The 22,520-nt window shown below is 41.9% G+C and overlaps 2 protein-coding genes across 3 annotated transcripts in view; one reads left to right on the top strand and one right to left on the bottom strand.

Annotated features, from left to right (window-relative positions):
- Positions 1 to 2,992: 2,992 nt before the first annotated feature.
- MRPL35 (mitochondrial ribosomal protein L35) lies at positions 2,993 to 17,241 on the top strand. Its single transcript, XM_010382008.2, has 4 exons — positions 2,993 to 3,171; positions 10,523 to 10,712; positions 11,480 to 11,624; positions 14,815 to 17,241. The coding sequence occupies exons 1-4, from the start codon at positions 3,129 to 3,131 to the stop codon at positions 15,001 to 15,003; spliced, it is 567 nt and encodes a 188-aa protein (XP_010380310.1). The 5' UTR covers positions 2,993 to 3,128; the 3' UTR covers positions 15,004 to 17,241.
- A 1,582-nt stretch (positions 17,242 to 18,823) lies between these two features.
- Positions 18,824 to 22,520, bottom strand: part of REEP1 (receptor accessory protein 1) — a 125,836-nt gene continuing 122,139 nt past the window's right edge. Inside the window, exon 7 of one of the 2 annotated variants that reach the window (XM_030921237.1) lies at positions 18,824 to 21,931. In XM_030921237.1, coding sequence (XP_030777097.1) covers positions 21,921 to 21,931 — 11 coding nt within the window. In that variant the 3' untranslated portion in view covers positions 18,824 to 21,920. The remainder of the gene's footprint in view (positions 21,932 to 22,520) is intronic. The other variant, XM_030921235.1, reaches the window with a different exon arrangement.

The following is a 22,520-nucleotide window of genomic DNA, read 5'->3' as shown; positions in this document are numbered from 1 at the left end:
TGAGGTCAGGAATTCGAGATCAGCCTGGCCAAAATAGTGAAACCCCGTCTTTACTAAAAATACAGAAAATTAGCTGGGCATGCTGGCGGTTGCCTGTAATCCCAGCTACTCCTGAGGCTGAGGCAGAATTGCTTGAGCCCTGGGCGGGGCGGGGCGGGGGGCGGAGGTTGCAGTGAGCCGAGATCACACCATTGCATTCCAGCCTAGGCAACAAGAGTTAAGCTCTGTCTCAAAAAAAAAAAAGTATTCCATTGATTCGATAATCAAAATAAAACATGTTAAATATTAAGCGTGGTATTAATACTCCATGTATACTCCAGAATTAATATGTGAGTATTAATACTATTAGCATCTTATTGCAATATCGTGGAAACTAACTTTTCTATCTTCTACTGAGTTTGCAAAGTATTCCAAGTCTAAACTGGGTAATTTATTATAGTATGTATTCTCTCTAGAGGTAGGCTGCGCTATGACTTGTAACATGGAGAGATAGACTTGAAAATTATCTAAAATCGAAGGGTTATGTTTGCATATCTTCTATGGTTTTTAGGGGACTACAGTAATTACATATACTCAGTTTCGTATCTCTTTCACTTAGCTTCCAGAGCAGTCTCCTGTTTTCTTTAGTAATTTTAGCAATTGAATTGCTGCCTCCCTGCCCACTGCTGTCATGCCCAGTGGTGCCGGTGTGATGACTTTTCTAACACCCTTGGCTTTGAACTTCTCAATGCCAGTGAACGCTTTCATCCTACTTCAGTCATGTACATCACAGCCACAACTTGCACCTGAACATCATTAGCAACCTCTCTAGCTTCAAGATCTCAAACCTCAAAATTAGTCTCCCAACCCCTCATAACCTATGTGGAGAGTCCTCACTTTCCACATGCAAGTTGTCAATATTTTTGCTTTAAAATGTTATCAGGGGAGCTGGGCGCTGTGGCTCACACCTGTAATCCCAGCACTTTGGGAGGCCGAGGCGGGCGGATCACCTGAGGTCGGGAATTTGAGACTAACCTGGCCAACATGGTGAAACCCCTCTCTACTAAAAATACAAAAATTAGCTGGGCTTGGTGGTGCGCGCCTGTAATCCCAGCTACTTGGGAAGCTGAAGCAGGAGAATCGCTTGAACCCGGGAGGCAAGAGGTTGCAGTGAGCAGAGATCACACCACTGCACTCTAGCCTGGGGCACAGAGCGAAACTCCGTCTCAGAAAAAAAAAAAAAAAAAAAAAAAAGTTATCAGGGGCTGGATGTGTTTGTTCATATCCCGGCATTTTGGCAGACTGAGGTGGGAGGATTACTTGAGCCCAGAAGTTTGAGACCTGCCTGAGCAAAAGAGCGAGACCTCTTCCAGCACTTTGGGAGGGCGAGGGGGGTGGATCACGAGTGCAGGAGGTCGAGACCATCCTGGCTAACACGGTGAAACCCCGTCGCTACTGAAAAAAAAAAATACAAAAAATTAGCCGGGCGTGGTGGCAGGCACCTGTAGTCCCAGCTACTCGGGAGGCTGAGGCAGGTGAATGGCATGAACCTGGGAGGCGGAGCTTGCAGTGAGCCGAGATTGTGTCACTGCACTCCAGCGTGGGCGACAAAGCGAGACTCTGTCTCCAAAAAAAAAAAAAAAAAAGCGAGACCTCATCTCTACAAACAATTTTTTTAAATTAGCAGGGGATGATTGTGCATACCTATGGTGCCAGCTACCTGGAAGGCTGTGGTGGGAGGATCCCTTGAGCCCAGGAATTACAGGGGGCGGTGATTGCACCACTGCACTCAGACCCTGTCTCTAAAAAGCAAAATTTAAATCAAATCACTCACTTGTTCAAAAATGTGCAGTGAGGCCAGGCTCAGTGGCTCACACCTGTAATCCTAGCACTTTGGGAGGCCGAGGTGGGAGAAATATTTGATTCCAGGACCAAACAATTGAGACCACCCTGGGCTCACGTAGTGAGAGCTAGGTCTCTACAAAAAAATTAAAAATTAGCCAGGTGTGGTGGTGTGTGCCTGTAGTCTCAGCTACTCAGGAGGCTTAGGTGGGAGGATTGCTTGAGCCTAGGAGGTCGAGGCTGCAGTGAGCTGTGATCGCTGCAGCCACTGCACTCAAGCCTGAGCAACAGACCAAGACCTCGTCTCAAAAAAAAAAAAAAAAAAAAAAAAAAGTGTGCAATGACTCCCATTGCCAATTCAAAGAGCTTTTATGAATGTCTCAATATACTTGTCAGCGTATGTGCCTGTTTTTGGACTCAAAGTGGCCACCATAGGTGGGAGATCAAGTTGGCAACAATAGTGTTCCAAGGTAATACACCCTATATCTCGCTCTGTACCCCAGGCTGGAGTGCGGTGGCTCGATCTCGGCTCACTGCAATATCTACCTCCCGGGTTCAAGCGATTACTCCTGCCTCAGCCTCCCGAATAGCTGGGACTACAGGCGCGTGCCACCACGCCCGGCTAATTTTTTGTACCCCTTAGTAGAGACGGGGTTTCACCGTGTTAGCCAGGATGGTCTCAATGTGCTGACCTCGTGATCTGCCCGCCTCGGCCGCCCAAAGTGCCGGGATTACAGGCGTGAGCCACCGCTCCCGGCAAGAATTTTTTTTTTTCTTTTTTTTCTTTCTCTTTTTTTTTTTTTTTGAGACGGAGTTTCGCTCTTTCGCCCAGACTGGATTTCAGTGGCGCGATCTCGACTCACTGCAACCTCCGCCTTCCGGTTTCAAGCGATTCTCCTCCCTCAGCCTCCAGAGTAGCTGAGATTACAGGCACTTGCCACCGCGCCCGGCTGCTTTTTGTATTTTTAGTAGAGACGGGGGTTTCATCATGTTGGCCAGGTTGGTCTCGAACTTCTGACCTCGTGATCCGCCCGCCTGGGCCTCCCAAAGTGCTGGGATTACAGGCGTGAGCCACCGTGCCCAGCCCCAAGAATTTTTTTAAATAATAAATTTTGTGGAACCTTCTATAGGCACTCTCTTTACAGCGGCGAAGAGCGGAACCCGGCAGATAACATTGAATAAAGGTTGAGTGGACAACTCCTTCGTTATTTTCCTTTTCCTTGACTCCGCCTCCTTGCTTTCCCTTCATTCCCTTTTGCGCTTGTGCTTTTAAACCCAAAGCGGCCGCCGTAGGCGAGGGTGGCAAGATGGCTTCGTTTGCTTTTGCTCGTGCAGTGAGAGCTGCTTCAGGTCAGTGGAGAGCGACATACTCCATGCATGCCTTCACAGGAGGGGGAACTGGTGCGGGATAGAATGGGCGTTTAGAGGGAGGTTAACAAGCAAAAAGGGTCATTATTTAAGATAAGAGGGTTGAGCCCAATTTTCTCTGGGGCGGTGTGACCGGCAGCCTGTACCAGGTTCCCTGACTCGGACTCACGTGGGCCTGTGTGTCCCGCATTTTCCACTTCCTTACCAGCTTTTTCTTCCCTAGAAAACAAGCCAGAGAAACTGGAACGGAGGGGGCGAGGGAGACCAAAAAGTCTCACCTAACTTTCTGATTTGGAGGCTAGGACCCGCCATTCTGGACCTTTAACCTTGAGAATTAATTTCTCCTAACTTCAGATTATACACCTTTACAATGGGGGTCATACCACCTACCTGGGGATTAAATGAGATAATGCACGTAAAGCGTCTTGGGCAGTGCCTGACATGGTAAACTTGAAGGCCAATTTAATTTTTAACTACAGCCCCCGGCACAAGGGCTGGCGTGAGGACTTCTTGACTGAGAGATAGCAGAAGTAAAGGCGACTAAATTAAGTTGCCGTCACGTTAAGTACTTGTTGCACAAAGTTAAAAATCATAAAAATACCATAAAATGCTCAGTAAGTTACTTTCACACAAAATATATTAAGTTAGGATAACATTTTGTGGGAGAATATACGAGATCAGTCAAGAAAAAGCAACGATGTAAATTTTCCCGTTAGAGAAAAGCTTTTTTTATGTGAAGTATTTTTTGTGTTCGCAAAATATAATACATAAGAAGAAAATTTTATATAGTATGCATGAATGGTTTAACAATTCTAAAGCAAACACCTGTTTAACACTCAGGTCAAAACAGTGCACCACCTCTCCCCTGTGTATCAAAATTCTCTACTTCCCCCCCAGATATAAACACTGTTCTCATTTTTATAGTTACTATTAGATTGCCTATTTTTCCTATAGTAGTTTTAGCATCTATATATGCATCTCTCAAGAACATAGTTTTGTCTGGTTTTGAACTTCACATGAATTCATACAGTATATACTCTTTAGTGTCTTTTACATTGTGAGATTAATTCATTTTGCGTAGTTGTAATGCTTTCTCATTGATATACAATTTTTATTTTTATTTATTTTTTTGGGGGGGGGGGATGGAGTTTCTCTCGTTGCCCAAGCTGGAGTTCAGTGGCACGATCTGGGCTCACTGCAACCTCCGCCTCCCAGATTTAAGTGATTCCCCTGGAGTAGCTGGGATTACAGGCATGCGCAACCACGTCCAGCTAATTTTGTATTTTTAGTAGAGATGGGGTTTCTCCATGTTGGTCAGGCTGGTCTCGAACTCCTGACCTCAGGCGATCCACCCGCCTCCGCCTCGGCCTCACAAAGTGCCCGGATTACAGGCATGAGCCACCGCGCCGGGCCTGCTATATAATATTGTATGACTGTTCCACAATTCTCCATTTCCAGTTTGGGGCAATTATGTACAAAGCTGATTGATCTTGTCCTGGCGCATGAGTCTAATTGTTTCTAAGGATGTGGGTGTGTGTGAAACTCGCTGTGAAATTGCCTGGTCAGAGAATATGTATATATTCAGCATTGCCTGATACTGCCAAAGTGTTGGGGCTGCACATCCTCACCAATACCTGATATTGTCAGACCTACACATTTTTGTTAATCTGGTGGCTTTGTAATGGTATCTCACTGAGATTTAAATAAGCATTTCTCTGATTATTAACAAGCTGTAGTGTGTTTACACATGTTTACTGGCCTTTTGAATTTCCTTTATGAAATATCCACTTAAATATTTTGCCCATTTTCCTATTGGATTGTCTTATTTAGTTTTTGTTTTGTTTTGTTTTTGTTTTTCATTTATGTGTGTCCTTTATCTTCTCCCACTCAGGCTTGTCTTTTACATTATTTTGGAGTGCCCTTTGATGAAAAGTTATTTTTCATCTACTTGAATTTATAGTTCTTGTAATTTTTAAATAGATGATGTAGGTAGTTATCAACTTACTATTAATTTAGATTCTACTGAAAACAATTTAAAGAGTGAAGTGACAGCTTATTTTTAAATGTCAGTATTTTAAATATGCTGGAAATTATAGCCTTTTTAACAATTTAAACTATTTGATATTTTAGATATTAAGTATTTGTGAAAGGGTAGTTTTTCAAAATTCTTTTTTGTTGTTGTTGTTGTTGAGATGGAGTCTTGCTCTGTCACCCAGGCTGGAGTGCAGTGGTGCGATCTTGGCTCACTGAATGCTCCGCCTCCCGGGTTTATGCCATTCTCCTGCCTCAGCCTCCCACTACAGGCACCTGCCACCACGCCTGGCTAATTTTGTTTTATATTTTTAGTAGAGACAGAGTTTCACCATGTTAGCCAGGATGGTCTCGATCTCCTGACCTTATGATCTGCCCGCCTCGGCCTCCCAGAGTGCTGGGATTATAGGCGTGAGCCACCGCGCCTGGCCAGTTTTTCAAAATTCTTTTAGGAAACATGGGATCAAAAATCTTGAAGACTCGGCCGGGCGCGGTGGCTCAAGCCTGTAATCCCAGCACTTTGGGAGGCCGAGACGGGCGGATCACGAGGTCAGGAGATCGAGACCATCTTGGCTAACACGGTGAAACCCCGTCTCTACTAAAAATACAAAAAAACTAGGCGGGCGAGGTAGCGGGCGCCTGTAGTCCCAGCTACTCGGGAAGCTGAGGCAGGAGAATGGCGTAAACCCGGGAGGCGGAGCTTGCAGTGAGCTGAGATCCGGCCACTGCACTCCAGTCCGAGCGACAGAGCGAGACTCCGCCTCAAAAAAAAAAAAAAAAAAAAAAACTTGAAGACTCCTGGTTTCGATACTGTCACACTCTGCTCCACTCCCATCCAGTGCAGTTCATGTCCCCCATTCATTCCTTTGATTCATGCCACATAGGGCCAATGTGATTCCCCAAATGTACATCGTCACCTTTGTACATCCTATTCCCTCTGTCTCTTCGTACTCTTTCAAAGCTCTGGTTTTATGTTACTTCTTTGGTGAAAACATCTGTGTTCTCTATACAAGAGTGTGTTTAGAGTAGATTAGTCTGTATGAAAATGCCCAGACAGGGGCAGAGGACTGAAGGAAATTAGTTATTTCCCTTGATGTACTGCACTTTTGTTAACAAAGCTAGTCTGTTAGGTTTCCCTCACAGGCTTAATCACATGATTGGTCCACCAGAAGGTGCAGTAGATAGAGCCTCCCCACATATTTTCCCATGAACTGCTCTCAACCAAGTTCCCAGTTCCTGTTGTTCCCGTAACCATTTTCTCTAACTTCAGTGTATTTATTCCTGATTTCATCTTGTTGGCTTTGATCTGTTTTTCTCTCTTACTGAGATCACTTGGAGTTCTGATACTCTGTCTCTTCACAAATACGTTAACAAGCCATCGTTTTCAGCTTGTTTTTTGTGAAAATTGATAAATAGTCTTATGCAGCCTCAGGATCTTCATAGAAATTGAGAACAAAAGAATTTCTTACTTTTTAAAAAAAAATTTTTAACTAAGAGATACCAAAATCTGATGACCTATGAAAATTGGAACATTTTCTTGTCTACAGTTCTCCAATGCACTTAATCTTCCAAAGATTACCTCCTGCCTTATTACATCTGCACATCTTTTCAGTTCTTTAACTTATGTATTTGATTTCCAAGACCCTATGTAAGGGCTCTCTGATCAGTTTTCTGCACCAATGTTTATACTACCCTTTTCAGTTGCAAATTGTTACTTTTTCTTTTTTGGAGACAGAGTCTCGTTCTGTCACTCAGGCTGGAGTGCAGTGGCATGATCTCGGCTCACTGCAACCTCTGCCTCCTGAGTTCAAGCAATTCTCCTACCTCAGCCTCCGAGTAGCTGGGACTACAGGTGCGTGCCACTCTGCCCAGCTAATATTTCTATTTTAGTAGAGACGGGGTTTCACATGTTGGCCAAGCTGGTCTCGAGCTCCTGACCTCAGGTTATCCACCCGCCTCGGCCTACCAAAGTGTTGGGATTACAGGGGTGAGCCACCACACCCGGCTCTGTTATCACTGATGGCCACATATTAATATACAGGTTAGGCATCTCTAATCTGAAACTTTTTGAGTACCAACATGACACCACAAGTAGAAAATTATTATTATTATTATTTTTCAGACGGAGTCGCGCTCTATTGCCCAGGCTGGAGTGCAGTGGCACAATCTCAGCTCACTGCAAGCTCTGCCTCCTGGGTTCATGCCATTCTGCCTCAGCCTCCCGAGTATGTGGGACTACAGGCATCCGCCACACCACGCCCAGCTAATTTTTTTTTTTAATTTTTAGTAGAGACGGGGTTTCACTGTGTTAGCCAGGATGGTCTCGATCTCCTGACCTCGTGATCTGCCTGCCTCGGCCTCCCAAAGTGCTGGGATTACAGGCGTGAACCACCATGCCCGGCCCACAAGTGGAAAATTCTTTCCCTGACCTCATGTGATGGGTGGCAGTCAAAACTTTGTTTCATGCACAAAATTATTTAAAACATTGTATAAAATTAAGTTCAGGCTGTAGGTGTAAGATGTATATGAAACAAATGAGTTTCGTGTTTGGACTTGAGTCCCATCTCCAAGATATCTCCTTTATGCAAAATTTAAAAAAATCTAAAATACTTCTGGCCACAGGCGTTTCAGATATTCAACCTGTATCATCTTTGCTAAGTATCCCTCTTCTTTATTATCTGCCATTAGCATTCGTTAAATGTTTTCTCTGTGCTACTCCTCCAGGCACTTTACATGCTTCATCTCATTCAAGTCTCATTATCTCTCCATAATTAACTTGATTTAAATTTGAGGAAACTGGGGCACAGAGAGGTTAAGTAACTTGCCCCTGGTTACATAGCAAGGAAGTCATAGAGCTAGAATATGAGCCCAAATCATCTGATTCAAATCCTAGCACTTCTGTATCAATATGGGCCCTCATTTATTATCTGAAATCAGTGCAGTAGAAAATAGGAGAGTAGTTCTAAGTCCCAGCTGAGCATCAGACTCAGGTGGAGTATTTTTCTCTTTTTTTTTTTTTTTTTTTGAGATGGAGTTCTACTCTTGTTGCCCAGGCTGGAGTGCAGTGGTGCGGTCTCGGCTCACTGCAACCTCTTCCTCCCAGGTTCAAGTGATCCTCCTGCCTCAGCCTCCCGAGTAGCTGGAATTATAGGCGCACACCACCACGCCCAGCTAATTTTGTATTTTCATTAGAGATGGGGTTTCTCCATTTTGGTCAGGCTGGTCTCGAACTCCTGATCTCAGGTGATCCGCCTGCCTCAGCCTCCCAAAGTGCTGGGATTACAGGCATGAGCCACCTCGCCTGGCTGCAGTATTTTTATTAACCAACTTTATTGAGGTAGAATTTACATGCCATAAAATTACCCATTTTATGTGTACAGTTTTATGATTTTTCAAATTAATTTAGCAAGCTGTACAACCATTCCTACATTCCAGCTGTAGGACTTTTTTTTTTTTTTTTTTAGTTTTGTATTAGTGCATTTTTTTTTTAATACTTTTAAGTTCTGAGGACATTTTCATCATCCTGTGGAACTTGTTTAATGCACAATTTTGAGTCCCACACTAGACTTCAGTCAGAATTTATAGGTGGAGTCAGAGCTCCACGAGTGATTCTGATTTGCAGCCATGAACTATTAGTCTGGCCATAGTTGGAAGGACTGATAAGAGGACTTCATCCACACCACACATCTAGGCTGTCTGAAATCTGCCTTCTGACCTGTTCCACCCCACTGCCCACTACTTCTCCCAAGGCGTCTCTGATAGTCAGGCGAGCAGTCTCAGCCTCTGAGGCAGGTCTGGTCCTCAACCCATACATGTACAGTTGACCCTGGAACAACACAGCAGGTAGGGTGTCAACCCCCAAGCAGTTGAAAATCGAGTATAACTTTTGGCTCCTCCAAAACTTAATTACTAATAGCCTACTGTTGGCCGGAAGCCTTACCAATAGCATAAACCATTGATTAACATTCTGAGGCCGGGCACGGTGGCTCACACCTGTAATCCTAACACTTTGGGAGGCTGAGGCAGGTGGATCATTTGAGCCTAGGTGTTCAAGATTGGACTGGGCAACATGGCAAAATTCTGTCTCTACAAAAATTAGTCAGGCATGGTGGCACGTGCTGTAGTCCCAGCTACTTGGGAGGCTGAGGTGGGAGGATGAATTGAGCCCAGGAGGTCAAGGCTGCAGTGAGCTATGATTGTACCACTGCACTCCAGCCTGGGCCACAGAGTAAGACCCTGCCTCAAAAAAAGAATTTTAAAAACATATATCCTTCATGTTATATGTATTATATACTGTATTCTTACAATGAAACAAACTAGAGAAAAGAAAGTCATAAGAAAGAGAAATAGGGTACTGTTCATTAAGTGAAAGTGGATCATCATAAAGGTCTTCATCATCTTTACATTGAGTAGGCTGAGGAGGAGTTGGTTTTGCCGTTTCTGCGCAAAAAAAAAAAAAAAAAAAACGATTGCAGAGAAAGAAGAGGTGGAGGAGGTAGAAGGGGAGACTGGAAAGGCAGGCACACTAGGTATAACTTTTTTTGAAGAAAATCTGTTTGTAAGTGGTTCTGTGCACTTAAAACCCATGCTGTTCAAGGGTCACCTGTATTTGTTTCAGTCTCCATGCCTTTGCATAAGTTCGTCCTGCCTGAAATGTGTTCCTCCTCTTCTAAGGGTCTGTTCACTTTCTTTTTGTTTTTTTTTTTTTGAGACAGAGTCTTTGTCGCCCAGGCTAGAGTGCAGTGGCGCGATCTTGGCTCACTGCAACCTCCGACTCCCGGGTTCACGCCATTCTCCTGCCTCAGCCTCCCAGTAGCTGGGACTACAGGGCCTGTTCACTTTCTAGAGCACTTTCACTTTCTAGAGAACTCAAGTGCCTCTTCTGTTTCCTTCGAGAATCTTTCTCTCGCCACTCTTGTCGAGTGCATCCCTGACCTGCCATTGTACTGTGTGTGGGAGTTCTGTCTCACCAGAGTGTAAGATCTGGGAGGTGGGAATAAATGTTACACACATCTTTTTTTCCTAGTACTGGACATAGAGCTAGCAAACGTCTGACTAGATTGTGACGATGATTGTGCAGCTCTCTAAATTTTCCAAAAATTGTTGAATTGTATACATAAAATCGGTAATTATTTTATGGTTATACCTTAGTAAAGTGGTAAAAGCTTCACAGATGAGTCTGATGCTCAGGGCACGTTAATTGTGTTTAATACTTGGTGGCATTGATACATCTCTTAATTTTTAATATCTGGATGCATACTTTGGAGTATTATATTAAGTATATACGCTCCTATCTTTACAGGAATTCTACGGCCCCTGAATATTTTGGCATCTTCAACCTATCGCAACTGTGTCAAGAATGCCTCTCTTATTTCTGCATTGTCCACTGGACGCTTTAGTCATATTCAGACACCAGTTGTTTCCTCCACTCCCAGACTTACCACATCTGAGAGGAACCTGACATATGGGCATACTTCAGAGATCCTTAATAGGTAGAGTATATTTCTTTGTGGGTATATATTCTCCTGCCTCAGCCTCCTGAGTAGCTGGAAAGTTCTGGGATTACAGGCGTGAGCCACTGTGCCTGACTGGTAGAGTATATTTCAATAAACATGATGCTTAGACAAACTTTCCAAGATATTCATGCCTGCAAAGGTATCCTAGAAGTAGGTGGTATTCTTTGCCTACCTGCAGTTAATTATGTAGACTTCTGCTTGATTGAGTGGGAGACTCTGACTGACATCCACGTATCTAGGCGCCTGTGGCAGGAAAATGCCAAATGCAGCATGCTTCTGATGTTGTATGTGTGCTTTCCTGCATGGAAGCTGTCATCCAAAGTAGAGGGTGCACAAGATGCTCAGTTTGTAAGGATGGGCTGCGTGTGTTGGTCATTCAGTCAGCAAACATCCAGTTAAACACACCTGGGTGCCTAGCACTGTAGTTGGCAAAAAGGACACAAAGGTAAACAGATTGAAGTCCTCAAGGAGTTTGCAATCTGGTGGGAAGATGGATAAGAAATCAAGCGATGATAATAGAATGAATTATTTTACAGGAATTGAGGGGGTAGGTTTTAGAAGACTTGCGAGTTGGTGATGGTTGCTATTCTAATTTATGCTTAATATCACGGGTCATTGGAAGTAATATTGTGTATGAAAAGTTAGTTCCATCCCATTGGAGCAGTCATTTCTCAGTATAGATATGAATTTTAATCCTTTAATCAGTCTGATTATATACTAAACATTTTTTAATATATTTTTAGATTGGCCCCCGTGCTTCCAAGTGTCCTGAAGCTACCAGTCAGATCTCTAACATACTTCAGTACAAGAAAAGGCAAGAGAAAGACTGTGAAAGCTGTCATCTATAGGTTTCTTCGACTTCATTGTGGCCTATGGGTGAGGAGAAAGGTGGGTCTTCACACTGTTACTAAATTGAAAAAGGAGTGTGAGACCGGGCGTGGTGGCTCACATCTATAATCCCAGCACTTTGGGAGGCCGAGGCAGATGGATCATGAGGTCAGGAGTTCAAGACCAGCCTGGCCAACATGGTGAAACCCCGTCTCTACTAAAAATACAAAAATTAGTCAGGCGTGGTGGCAGGCACCTGTAATCCCAGCTACTCAGGAGGCTGAGGCAGAGAATTGCTTGAACCCAGGACGTGGAGGTTGTTGTGAGTCAAGATCGAACCACTGCATTCCAGCCTGGGTGACAGAGCGAGACTCCATCTCAAACAAAAAAGGAGTGTGAGCAGATTAAAATGAAACAGAATTCAGCCAGGCACTGTATGTAGCTCACGCCTGTAATCCCAGCACTTTGGGAGGCCAAGGCACTTGAGGTCAGGAGTTTAAGACCAGCCTGTCCAAAATGGTGAAACGCCATCTCTACTAAAAATAGAAAAATTAGCCAGGCGTTGTGGCAGGTGCCTGTAATCCCAGCTGCTTGGGAGACTGAGGCAGGAGAATCGCTCAAACCTGGAAGGCGGAGGTTGCAGTGAGCCAAGATCACACCCCTGCGCTCCAGCCTAGGTGACAGAGTGAGACTTCATCTCAAAAAAGAAGAAAGAAAGCAGCCAAAGACCAACCAGTTTTGCAAAACCATTTTTGAGATATAGTAACTGCCCAAATCGTAATTCCCTTTTATTACTTGGAAATTAAATCTTTAAAAATCAAAATTTGGTTCCCTGTAAAAATAAAATAGTTGGTAGAACTTTCTTGATGTTTGAAAGGTGGAAAGGATTCTCCCGTTTTATAAACAATCCTAAATTTGTAGATAAATGGGTTGATTGGAACTCTCAGCTCTTATCTCTGTTGAAACACTGGTGGGTAGTTTCCTACACCAGTCAGCAGAAGCTCATATAATCCATAAGCAGCTAAACTAAAAGGTCTAATGTTCTGAGTTTTGTGAATTTGAGACCACTGGAAACGTTTCTTCCCTTTTGTGTGTGTGTGTGGTTTTTTTTTTTTTTCTTTTTTCTTGAGACAGAGTGTCACTCTGTTGCCCAGGCTGGAGTGCAGTGGCACAATCTTGGCTCACTGTGACGTGTGCCTCACGGGCTCAAGCCATTCTCCTGCCTCAGCCTTCCGAGTAGCTGGGATTACAGGCATGCACCACCATGCCAGGCTAATTTTTGTATGTTTAGTAGAGACGGGTTTTCACCATATTGGCCAGGCTGGTCTTGAACTCCTGACCTTAAGTGATCCACGTGCCTCAGCCTCCCAAAGTGCTGGGATTACAGGCATGAGCTGTGGCACCTAGCCCCGACTTTTGTTTTTATACCGATTATTTCCAGGTCCTCTTCTAGCCCTAGGTAAAATGAAATGGGTGGGTTTCCTTGCCTTCCTTTCCATGTCCCTCTCACTGGGCTCTGGAGCCCTCGTGTTACTGTAAAGGACCCGATCATACTGTCCGATCATAATACCTAGCTTCAGTTCAGGGCTCCCGAAAGTATACCCAGTATAGAATGCCCTGCCTCTTCAAAATCTAATTTTCAGAGAAAAACGAAAAATCTGGGTAGATGAATTCATACTAACGTGTAAAACAAAGTATCTTCCATGACACGGTTTCATCCAGCAGTCCTTGATATTTATTTATTCCCTCCTTCCATTTTTGAATCTAGAGACTGTGTAAAAAAAGTTCAAGCATTTTCATAGTGATTCCATTCCGTGAATAATCTTTAAAGGATACTGGTGGTAATGGGCAGGGCAGCAAATTAAGTGTTTGTACATCAGAGATCCATAGTAACCCAGTTTGGCCTACAAACTATAAAATTATTACACAGATGTGGAGATTTGGCTTTGAATGTTTGCATTTAAAATTGTAAACAGTGAGTAGCAAAAATTTAACTTCTAGCATTTTAAAAAACCAGAACTATTAAATAACCTTTCCTAATTTCATCACTGTCCTTATAGAAGTTGATGGTCACAGTGATGATACTAAGACATGTCAGAAACCCAAGGCACATTCTCAGCAAAGAGCCATGGTTTTGTTCAGTTGGTATTGTGCCATGAAGAACCCTTGGCTTGAAAGGACCCAAGGGCTCACTGTGTGGTTTTAGCCAGATGTTAAGCTGGGTGGCACCTAAGATCCCTTCCACTTTAAACAGGCTATGATTATAGTTTTTATACTCAATCTAATTTTCCTTTCCTGTCTTTAAAAATTAATTATTCAAAATTAATAATACCGGTATGGGTGTATATGAAAGTTCTGGGTTAAATATGTGGGTTAACCATTCCTTCACCACTCCTAATAATAGTCTTACCATATTCATAATTCCTTAGAAAAGTACTTCCTATAAAAATTGGTCCCTTGTGTGTGAAAAGAATAAATGAAGCAATATATTTGAGAACTGTGCTTCTCAACTCTTATAATACTCAGCTTAAGAAATATTAATGTTGTTACCTAGCCAGCACTGCATCCTCCTCTACATTAGGAAAGACAGTGGTTAAGAACTCTTATTAGCCTGGGCAAGATGGTGAGACCTCATCTCTACAAAAATTTTAAAAATTAGCTTGGTATGGTGGTGTACACTTGTGGTCCCAGCTATATGAGAGGCTGAGGCAGGAGGATCACTTGAACCCAGGAGGTAGAGGCTGCAGTGACTGTGATCACGCCACTGCACTCCAGCCTGGGTGACAGCGTGAGACCCTGTCTCAAAACAAAACAAAAAAAGAACTCTTATTAGCCCTTAGACCTCTGTCTGCTACTTCTCTAATCAATGGTTTCTTTTTTAAAGATGTAAAATAAGAATAATAGTACGTTGTTAAAGATTGCTGAAGAGATAGTAAGATCATACCTGTTTAGTGATTATAATTCTATGTCATTATCTTGTACTTTCCCAGCCACACACATTTAGTTTTATTTTCTGTGAGTTTAAGTAACATTTTTTTCTAAAATATTATTTATTACTATTTCTTTTCAAACTACACATGCTTTCTCCATCCCGCCCCCTCAATAAAGAATCACATCTTTCCAAGAAGTATTCCAGCCCCTATGGAAGTGTGGTTTTTGTTCTTATTGGGTCTATAAACCTTGAGTTGTGAAGATACCTATTGTTTCATACGTAATATGATGTTTTACATTTCTTTGTAATATCTGACAGGCTGGCTATAAGAAAAAATTATGGAAAAAGACACCTGCAAGAAAAAAGCGATTGAGGGAATTTGTGTTCTGCAATAAAACCCAGAGTAAACTCTTAGATAAGATGACGACGTCCTTCTGGAAGAGGCGAAACTGGTATGTCGATGATCCTTATCAGAAGTATCATGATCGAACAAACCTGAAAGTATAGATTAGAAGTTTCACTTGTTTCTCAGTTATTGGATATGTATCTTTGTGTACATGATATCTTTGCAAAAATGGATAAGTACAAAACTTGATGTAAATTGTACCAATGAATATGTAAACATACAGTGACAACATTAAACTTATAAAAGTGTAAAACTTAATGGATCAGACTTTGCCAGATTTGGTTAGAGAAACAGAAATTTAGAATGGTGCATTATTTTTAACAAATGGTATTGGCTTAACTAGTTGTTTCAGTTAGGCTCCTTTAGTTGCAAGGAATCTCAAGTGGGACAAACATAAGAAGACTCAAAAGCCACAAGTTAGCTCAAACAGTATGACATTATTTTAAGGATATGTGCCTGGGAATTCAGGAACCACCTTACCAACTCCATCTCCCACCCAGAAATCACCCCCCAGCCTCAGGAAGAGCAGAAATTGGGTGGTGCTCCTCAGCAGGGGCAGGTGGATGTTTAGGCTTAGGCTCTGCCATGCATGTGACTTGCTTCTTTTTACATTGTTAACTCCATTCTCTTTGTGTTCACCAACTTCTCTACACAGCTTTTGCATACTTACAGTTTGTATTCCTTTGGAATAACTTTAACTTGCACCTTTGAGGTTCTTTTCTACATCGTGACCTTCAGCTCCTGTCTCTAGTGTCCAGTTGCCAAGGAAATTTAACTGGGCCAGACTACCTTTTTATACTAGGTCTGGTTGGGTCATTGTCTAGAGCAGGGATTGGCTGTTCTTAAGTCGGAAGCCCACCCTAGCCCGCTTTGTATTAGCAAGTTTGCATACAGCAAAAAAAGAGTTATGTGAGCAATTTCACTTGGAGGTTCACATGGGGTGGCAGCACACTTAACGTCTAACACACCAGGTTCATTGTGTTCATAACACTTCTCATTTATTTTAACAACACTTTTTCATAGAGAGGAGAGGAGCCCTTCAGCATGCTCATTCATGAAACAGAAGAGGCTGTACAAGTGAAGACAAGGGCCTTTTTTATGCAAGTTTTGAAAGATAGGTATTTTTTTTTTTTTTGGAGACAGGAGTTTTGCTCTGTTGCCCCGGCTGGAGTGCAGTGGTGCAATCATAGCTCACTGAAGCCTCGCACTCCTGGGCTCAGGTGGTCCTCCTGCCTCAGCTTCTCAGGTAAGGATATGTATTTCTTAAAAGTTAGTTTATCCATTTCAGATTTCATGTTTTCATTTGTAAGGATAAACTTTTCCCACAAATTTTCAACAATCATTGTAGAAACTAAGGGGAGAAAGTAATCTCAGTTGTTTTAGAAATGATGAAAGAGTTAAGCATTGTTTACTTGAAGTGGGCAGGGAAGCATCTCTTCAATTGAGTGGTTACAGTCTAGGGCAGTGGTTCCCAACTCTCCCATCAGAATCATGTGGGAAACATTTTCAAACAGCAAAGTACTTTGAAAACCATTATTAAATAGAATTATGCATGAATTACTGTTTCAGAAACTTTAATGTAGTAGTTGGTGATAAGATGAAATTCCTCTGTTAGTAAAATTATGAAATTGAAGTTCTGCAGCATGTCAGGCCAGGATTATTAGGGAGATTCCTTGAAAGTAGTGTGTGTTTATTAAAAGGAGAAAGGATAACAATAGAATATTCTACAACCAGAAGTCCAAGTGCGTGTCTATTTATGGGACCAATAAATAAAGAACAGACATTTGATTTGAGGTAAGGTAAAAGCCTGAAACATGGAATGGCATTCTGTTTTGATGGATTTTCATTTCTTCGCACTTCTGAGACGGCAAAGCCAACCATTTAGAAGGCTTCCACATCTTTGTCACCTGCCTGGCTCCTGCCCTTTGATGTACCTCTGGGTAGTGGGATGGAAATGGTGTCTGCAGAAGTTGGGGAGAAGGAGACTTTTGCACAGCCTCCATGACTTCTTTAACGCAAATATAGATGACAAGGGTCTCTGTTACAGGGGCCTCAGAGCACCTTCGTTTCTCCTCTAGACCAGGGACAGGAGGATAGAGATAAGGACTGGCAACCAGAGCCTCAGCATCCAAAGATGGTCTGAAGTGGGATGGCTGACAGGCACACAACATAAATTACCCAAAGTACAGCTAATAAGACCCAGAATTTCAGTCTCACTCCTTGGGATCCTGTGTATTTCCCTGAGTCTTCTAACAACATAAGAAAATTCATATATAAATCAACAAGTGACTGTAATCTGGTACTATAAATACTAAATAAACACTTCTTCATAACACTGTACCAATTTGGCTTTTTTTTGTTTTGTTTTTGCATCCAATATATTACCTTTGTCATTAACAAAAATTATATCTCTCATTATATATTTCTCGGATCTGAAGTTTTTATTCATAATCAGTAATTTCTGTAAAGGACAAATCTGTCTCTATTTTCCATATCATTTAGAAATATACCACATTCACTCTTTTTGATGTGAACTTTCCCAGGAAATTTCTCTTGTGCCCGTTTAGTTTTATAAGAGTGTCATTTTGTGCTATTACATCAATATCCTGTTTTATTTCCATTATGTTTTTCAACAACCAAAGAAAATAAGGTTTTTCTTAAAAAGTTAGACATTTTCTCTTATTAATTCTGTATCCTGATATTTACATCTGAAGATAAACTATTTTAACTTAAGTGTAAAATGGTTTAGAATAGCAAATGATACAGTCCACTCAGAGTTTACAAAAAAAACATTTACCAGGTAGACACTTAATAAATAAAACAAGCACTTGGAAAAAGTTATTTGAAAACAGACCTAGGGACATCCACCTGCATCTTTTGCGCAGATTTCATTAAGAAAAGGCCAGATCTAAAAATGTACTGTCAAGAAACAAGCAAACCAATGCATACATACGTAGGTATTCTAAATAGAGGTTTATGTGGTGTCCATTTAGAGTGACTGATGCAAATACCAGTTGTAGAAGCATTAATCTAAATCTTTTACTCGGCGACAGATTTCCTCTGTGAAGTCTGAGCATTTTGCATTGCCTCCCAAATCTTTTGTCAAGCTCTTTCCATCCTTAATTGTAGCAAAACATGTGGCCTCAATTCTTGCAGCATGGTCAAATTATTACTTTGCTTTCCTGTCCTTTGCCAACTCTTAACCTGGATAATCCCAGTTCTGTCAACATTGGACCAGGCTCAGTAAATAAACAAATGAATGGATTTCCAGGCTTTTTTTCCCCATCTCTTCCTGCTTTTAGTCCTCTGAATCTGCTTCTTTGCTTACTGCTGCTTTATTTTACAGTGGTTTTGTCAAACCTAGAATATAGGACTAAAAATGCAAAGAAATTGGGTCTGTATTTTGATATTTCAAATTTTGAGCTTCCAAGTCTTTGTGGCCACCCAATGAAGTTTGAGTCTGCCTGTTCAGATGTGAAAGGTAAGGGCTGCAGCAGGTTTTAGGGCATCCCTTCCACCCACAGTGGCCCTTCACCACCCTGTTGTCACCTGCACAGGCACTCCCCCATTTGTAGATGAAGAAACGTTCAGAGAAGAAAAATGATGGACCAAAGGTCCGTTTGCACAATTGAAACTCTACCAGTGGACTATTCTATTTTCACAACTACCTAGTTTCTGCTGATGATTTTTTTAAATGTAAAATAAAAGTGATACTTTCAGGTTTGTAGTTGTGTGATGAACTGGTTTTCAAAACACTTATATCATCTGATTTTCTTACCCTCTCAACATCCTATGCAGCAGGCATGGGGCCAAGTTACCAGGCCAGTCCATGGCTGAGCACTAAGCTTCTAATCCTTGCTACCTCCCATATTTGAAAAAAAGTATTTCCTTTTTCCTTTTAAGCCCAACATTACAAAGATGTTTTTTAAAAGAAAAATGTTAAGACTTTATTCAAGATGTGTATCAGGCATTATAACAAAACAGCAGAACTTCAACCTTTGGAATACTGTAATTTTACATCCCTTTGATGCACAGTCCAGTATACTATTTTATTACAGATCGTTCTATAGGGACTACAGAAATGAACTAGAGGAAATGTGCACAGTCATAATCCAGAATATCAGCTCTGGGAGTGTACACTGTTAGAGGATGAAGCACATCCTTTGCCATTTCAAATACTGTGCCAGGTGGAAGACTAGGAAGGCTCAAAGATGGTCATGGTTGACAAGCACTCTTATCACAAACACATGGACAGCTTATCATAGAGAACACATTTCAAAGGCCAGCAAAGTGAGCAAGCTATTCACACAAAGCCAGGAGGGATTGTGAGTAAACTCTCCAGTTCATAAGCACAAGTCCACATCTCACCTCCTCAGAACAGGTGCTCAATGGCAATTAACTAAAAGTTATGACATGAACATTACAGACTTTCCAGCTAGCGTTTTGTAAACAGCCTGTGTCTGTAAGTCAGCAAATTAAAAACATTCAGTTGTATCCTCTAGACAGAACACCACACCACTACATGTACACTTACAGGCTTTCACATTTTATGTCAGTTCATACACAAATGTACAGCTTGTCAGATACGTAAACACATTTTGCCAGAAATATGACAGCTGCTCTCAGTTGTACAGTGAGTGTCTTTAAGAGAGAAACCGACTCCCTAGTCAACACTTGAAGGAAAAATAGTTACATTTACATTAAGACAGCAGTTTGGATACCTTCATATTTTTCAATCTTGAATGAGAAGTAATATAGCATGTCTGAGAATAGAGTGCTTCAAACATTTTTGGCGTAGTTAAGTGCAAACTTGATAACCTGTACTTGTCACAACTTTCCATTGTAAAATGGTGAAAATATAGCTTGTTCACAATAGAATTTTAAACTGCTGCTAAAGGCAATTTATTGTTATGCCAAAAAAAAAAAAAAAATGCTAAGAAGCTGTGTAAGCTTTTTTTTTTTTTTTTTCTGCTCTTGTTTCTGATAATTCTGGGTACTTCCAACTAACAGGTAAATATATTTTAAAGAGTGTATTATTCTTCCGTCTGGAACTACTCATTGAGCACAAAGAAAACATTTTCTGTCTTCCTTAACAGATTTAGGTCTCAGTGGGTGTGGGGCACAGAAAATGAGCAAACAGCCTCTGTTTATCCTCTCAGCCACAAATTTGCTTTTAGGTATATTTTCCTATACTCTTTTGCAAATTACAAAATCACCTTCAGAGGAACTATGGGTAGACAGGATTCCAATATGCATATCTGGCAACAATCAGCTTCAAATTAAACCCTTTCTGGGGTGGCTAAGGTCCAGCTAATGTATCATCAGCAAAGGCCTCTAATATGTGTTTGCGTACTAATGGAACAGTTTTTAATTGGGCCTGTTTATAGTTGATTGACAGTTCTATGTGGTATATAACACTAATTGTCTAGTCTTCTGGGCATATCCACGAACAAATACAATCCAAATATTATGAGTAACTGGGTTGTGACCACTGCATGCATTACACTGAAAGAAAACACCAACTCGAAGCACAAATATATTATTCTTACATTTCGGCTCAGCTCTCAGCAGGGAGAGCAGCTACCTCGGACCACAGTGCCATTTAAACCAGATTCTTTTCAAATAAAATTCTCAATCTAAGTGGAAAGCCCCCTCAGAGAGTGCCTTATTCCCCTACTAAGCAATCCACTCTTGTATAAAACGTCTGATAAGGCCTGTAGTGCCCACTGAGTGTGAGTCTGCTGTTTCTATTCTGCACAGGCCAGGAGGGGAACAGAAGGTGTGAGCCACAGGTGCTCCTGGGTCTGACCAGCAAGTGTGACCCATAAAGATCTCAAGCTCAAAAACCATTCTGGAGCCCATCATTTGATGGTTACACATGTGTTTCAGATGTTTGTTATGGCGTATCTGAAACAGCACAGTTCTCAGTTTTTTGTGTGTTTGTTTTTGCTAAGCTAAACAAGTTTCGCTAGAGTTCGCTAAAACAAGGTGCTCAGAGTGTAAGCTCCTCTGTCTGGGGAAATCAGCAGCACTGGTCATGATAAAGGAGAAATCGTCCTTTGTCAAGCACAGAATTACTCCTTCTAACAGCTCTACCCGTTCCCATCCTCAAGAAATTGCGCCAAGGGTGAGCCACCTGCCTATCCCTGGAAAAGATTCAGAAGCTCCTAATCCAGAATCCAGGGAGGAGATGAGCTTCCTGTGATTTTTCTCTTATCCTAGGATGTTCCCCTGACCTCTCATCACACTTCACTGTGTTGTGAAATATTGTTTCTCTTAGTTTGTAACTTGTCTGGTCTTTTGACTAAACAACTATCTAAAGAATATAGACCACATTCCTGCAGGGAAAGGGATGTCTTACTGGAGTTGTATTTGGAAGCTTTATAAGCACATCTGAGACGTTCTCTAGAATCAAAATATTTTTCTATATTTGTTTTTGCAGTTTTCTTACATGTCAGAACCTCTGGCAGCCCTTGCAAGTCCATTATATTAAAAGCCAAAAGCCATAAATATGTACATCATAGTTCAAAGTATTAGTACCAAGAACAAAGAAAGTTTTAAAAAATGCTTTGTTTGCATTTACAGGACTAAAAACTAAGTATGCAACAGATAAATTACAAATGTACATCTCAGCGGCATAGGGGTGATTCTCTTATCTTTCTAATTAACACACTGCTGTCTATAATGAGAATCCAATTGTGGAAAATTACCAACCTCAGAAGACTTAAAGGTCACCACCCCCGCCCCTACTGCCTTTCCCTTTAGCCTCTCCCCAGCAAAATAAAGAAAAGGGGGGAAAAAAATCCTTAAAAGTGGAAGGGGAGAGAGAAAAGGCCATGTTTGTGAGGCTGCACACTCAAAGCACACCCAGCTTGCGGATTTCTATGTTATTAGTGAATAGCTCTTTAAGGCAGAGAAGAAACATTCTGTGGATCCGGTGCTGTTGGCTCATCTCACTCACGTGGTTTCGGTGGCTGAGGATGAGGTACTTTTCTTCCTGAAGTGAGATCGAAGGATTCTAGGCGGTGCCTGGTAGAGAAAACAGAAAGGTGTCCCTCAGTTTGGTGTGAATGTGGAATCTTGGGGTCAGCACCTGGAAGGCATTGTGTTGAGACTTCCAGCTCCTTTGGCCAATGCTGGCTGGGGCTGGGGTCTCCCTGAATCTCCGCAACAGGAAGCAATCATCAGAGTCCCATCCCACATATCCCATGAAGCTGACCCTTTGAGAGGCTGATGCCTCCCTCTTAAATTAGGCTCCTCGATCTCCCAAGGGAACGGTTGTGCAGAATGACACATCTTTGTTGTTTCCGCCTGAGGAGCAAAATGATCTTAAATGATTCAGCAGAAGGAGACATCTCCCCATCGCTTCCTTTGCTTTTGTTATTTCCTTTGGGAACCAGCCTAATGTTTTTTGGCACTTGCCTCAAATTTTCATCACCAAATTTCCAGTCCCCTTTCTGGATGTGAAACCTCTTAATGTACAGCACACCACACCACAAAGGCAAACACCAGGTTGGAGTTCAGGTTGAATATCCCTTATCTGGAAATGCTTAGGGTCAGAAGTGTTTTGGATTTTAGATTTTTCTTTCAGATTTTGGAATATCTGCATATACATTCC

The sequence above is a fragment of the Rhinopithecus roxellana genome, chromosome 17, assembly GCF_007565055.1.
Source record: "Rhinopithecus roxellana isolate Shanxi Qingling chromosome 17, ASM756505v1, whole genome shotgun sequence".
NCBI classification, from domain to species: Eukaryota; Metazoa; Chordata; class Mammalia; order Primates; family Cercopithecidae; genus Rhinopithecus; species Rhinopithecus roxellana.
Note: the sequence above shows the minus strand (reverse complement) of the source record. Positions and strands in the feature narration are given on the sequence as shown.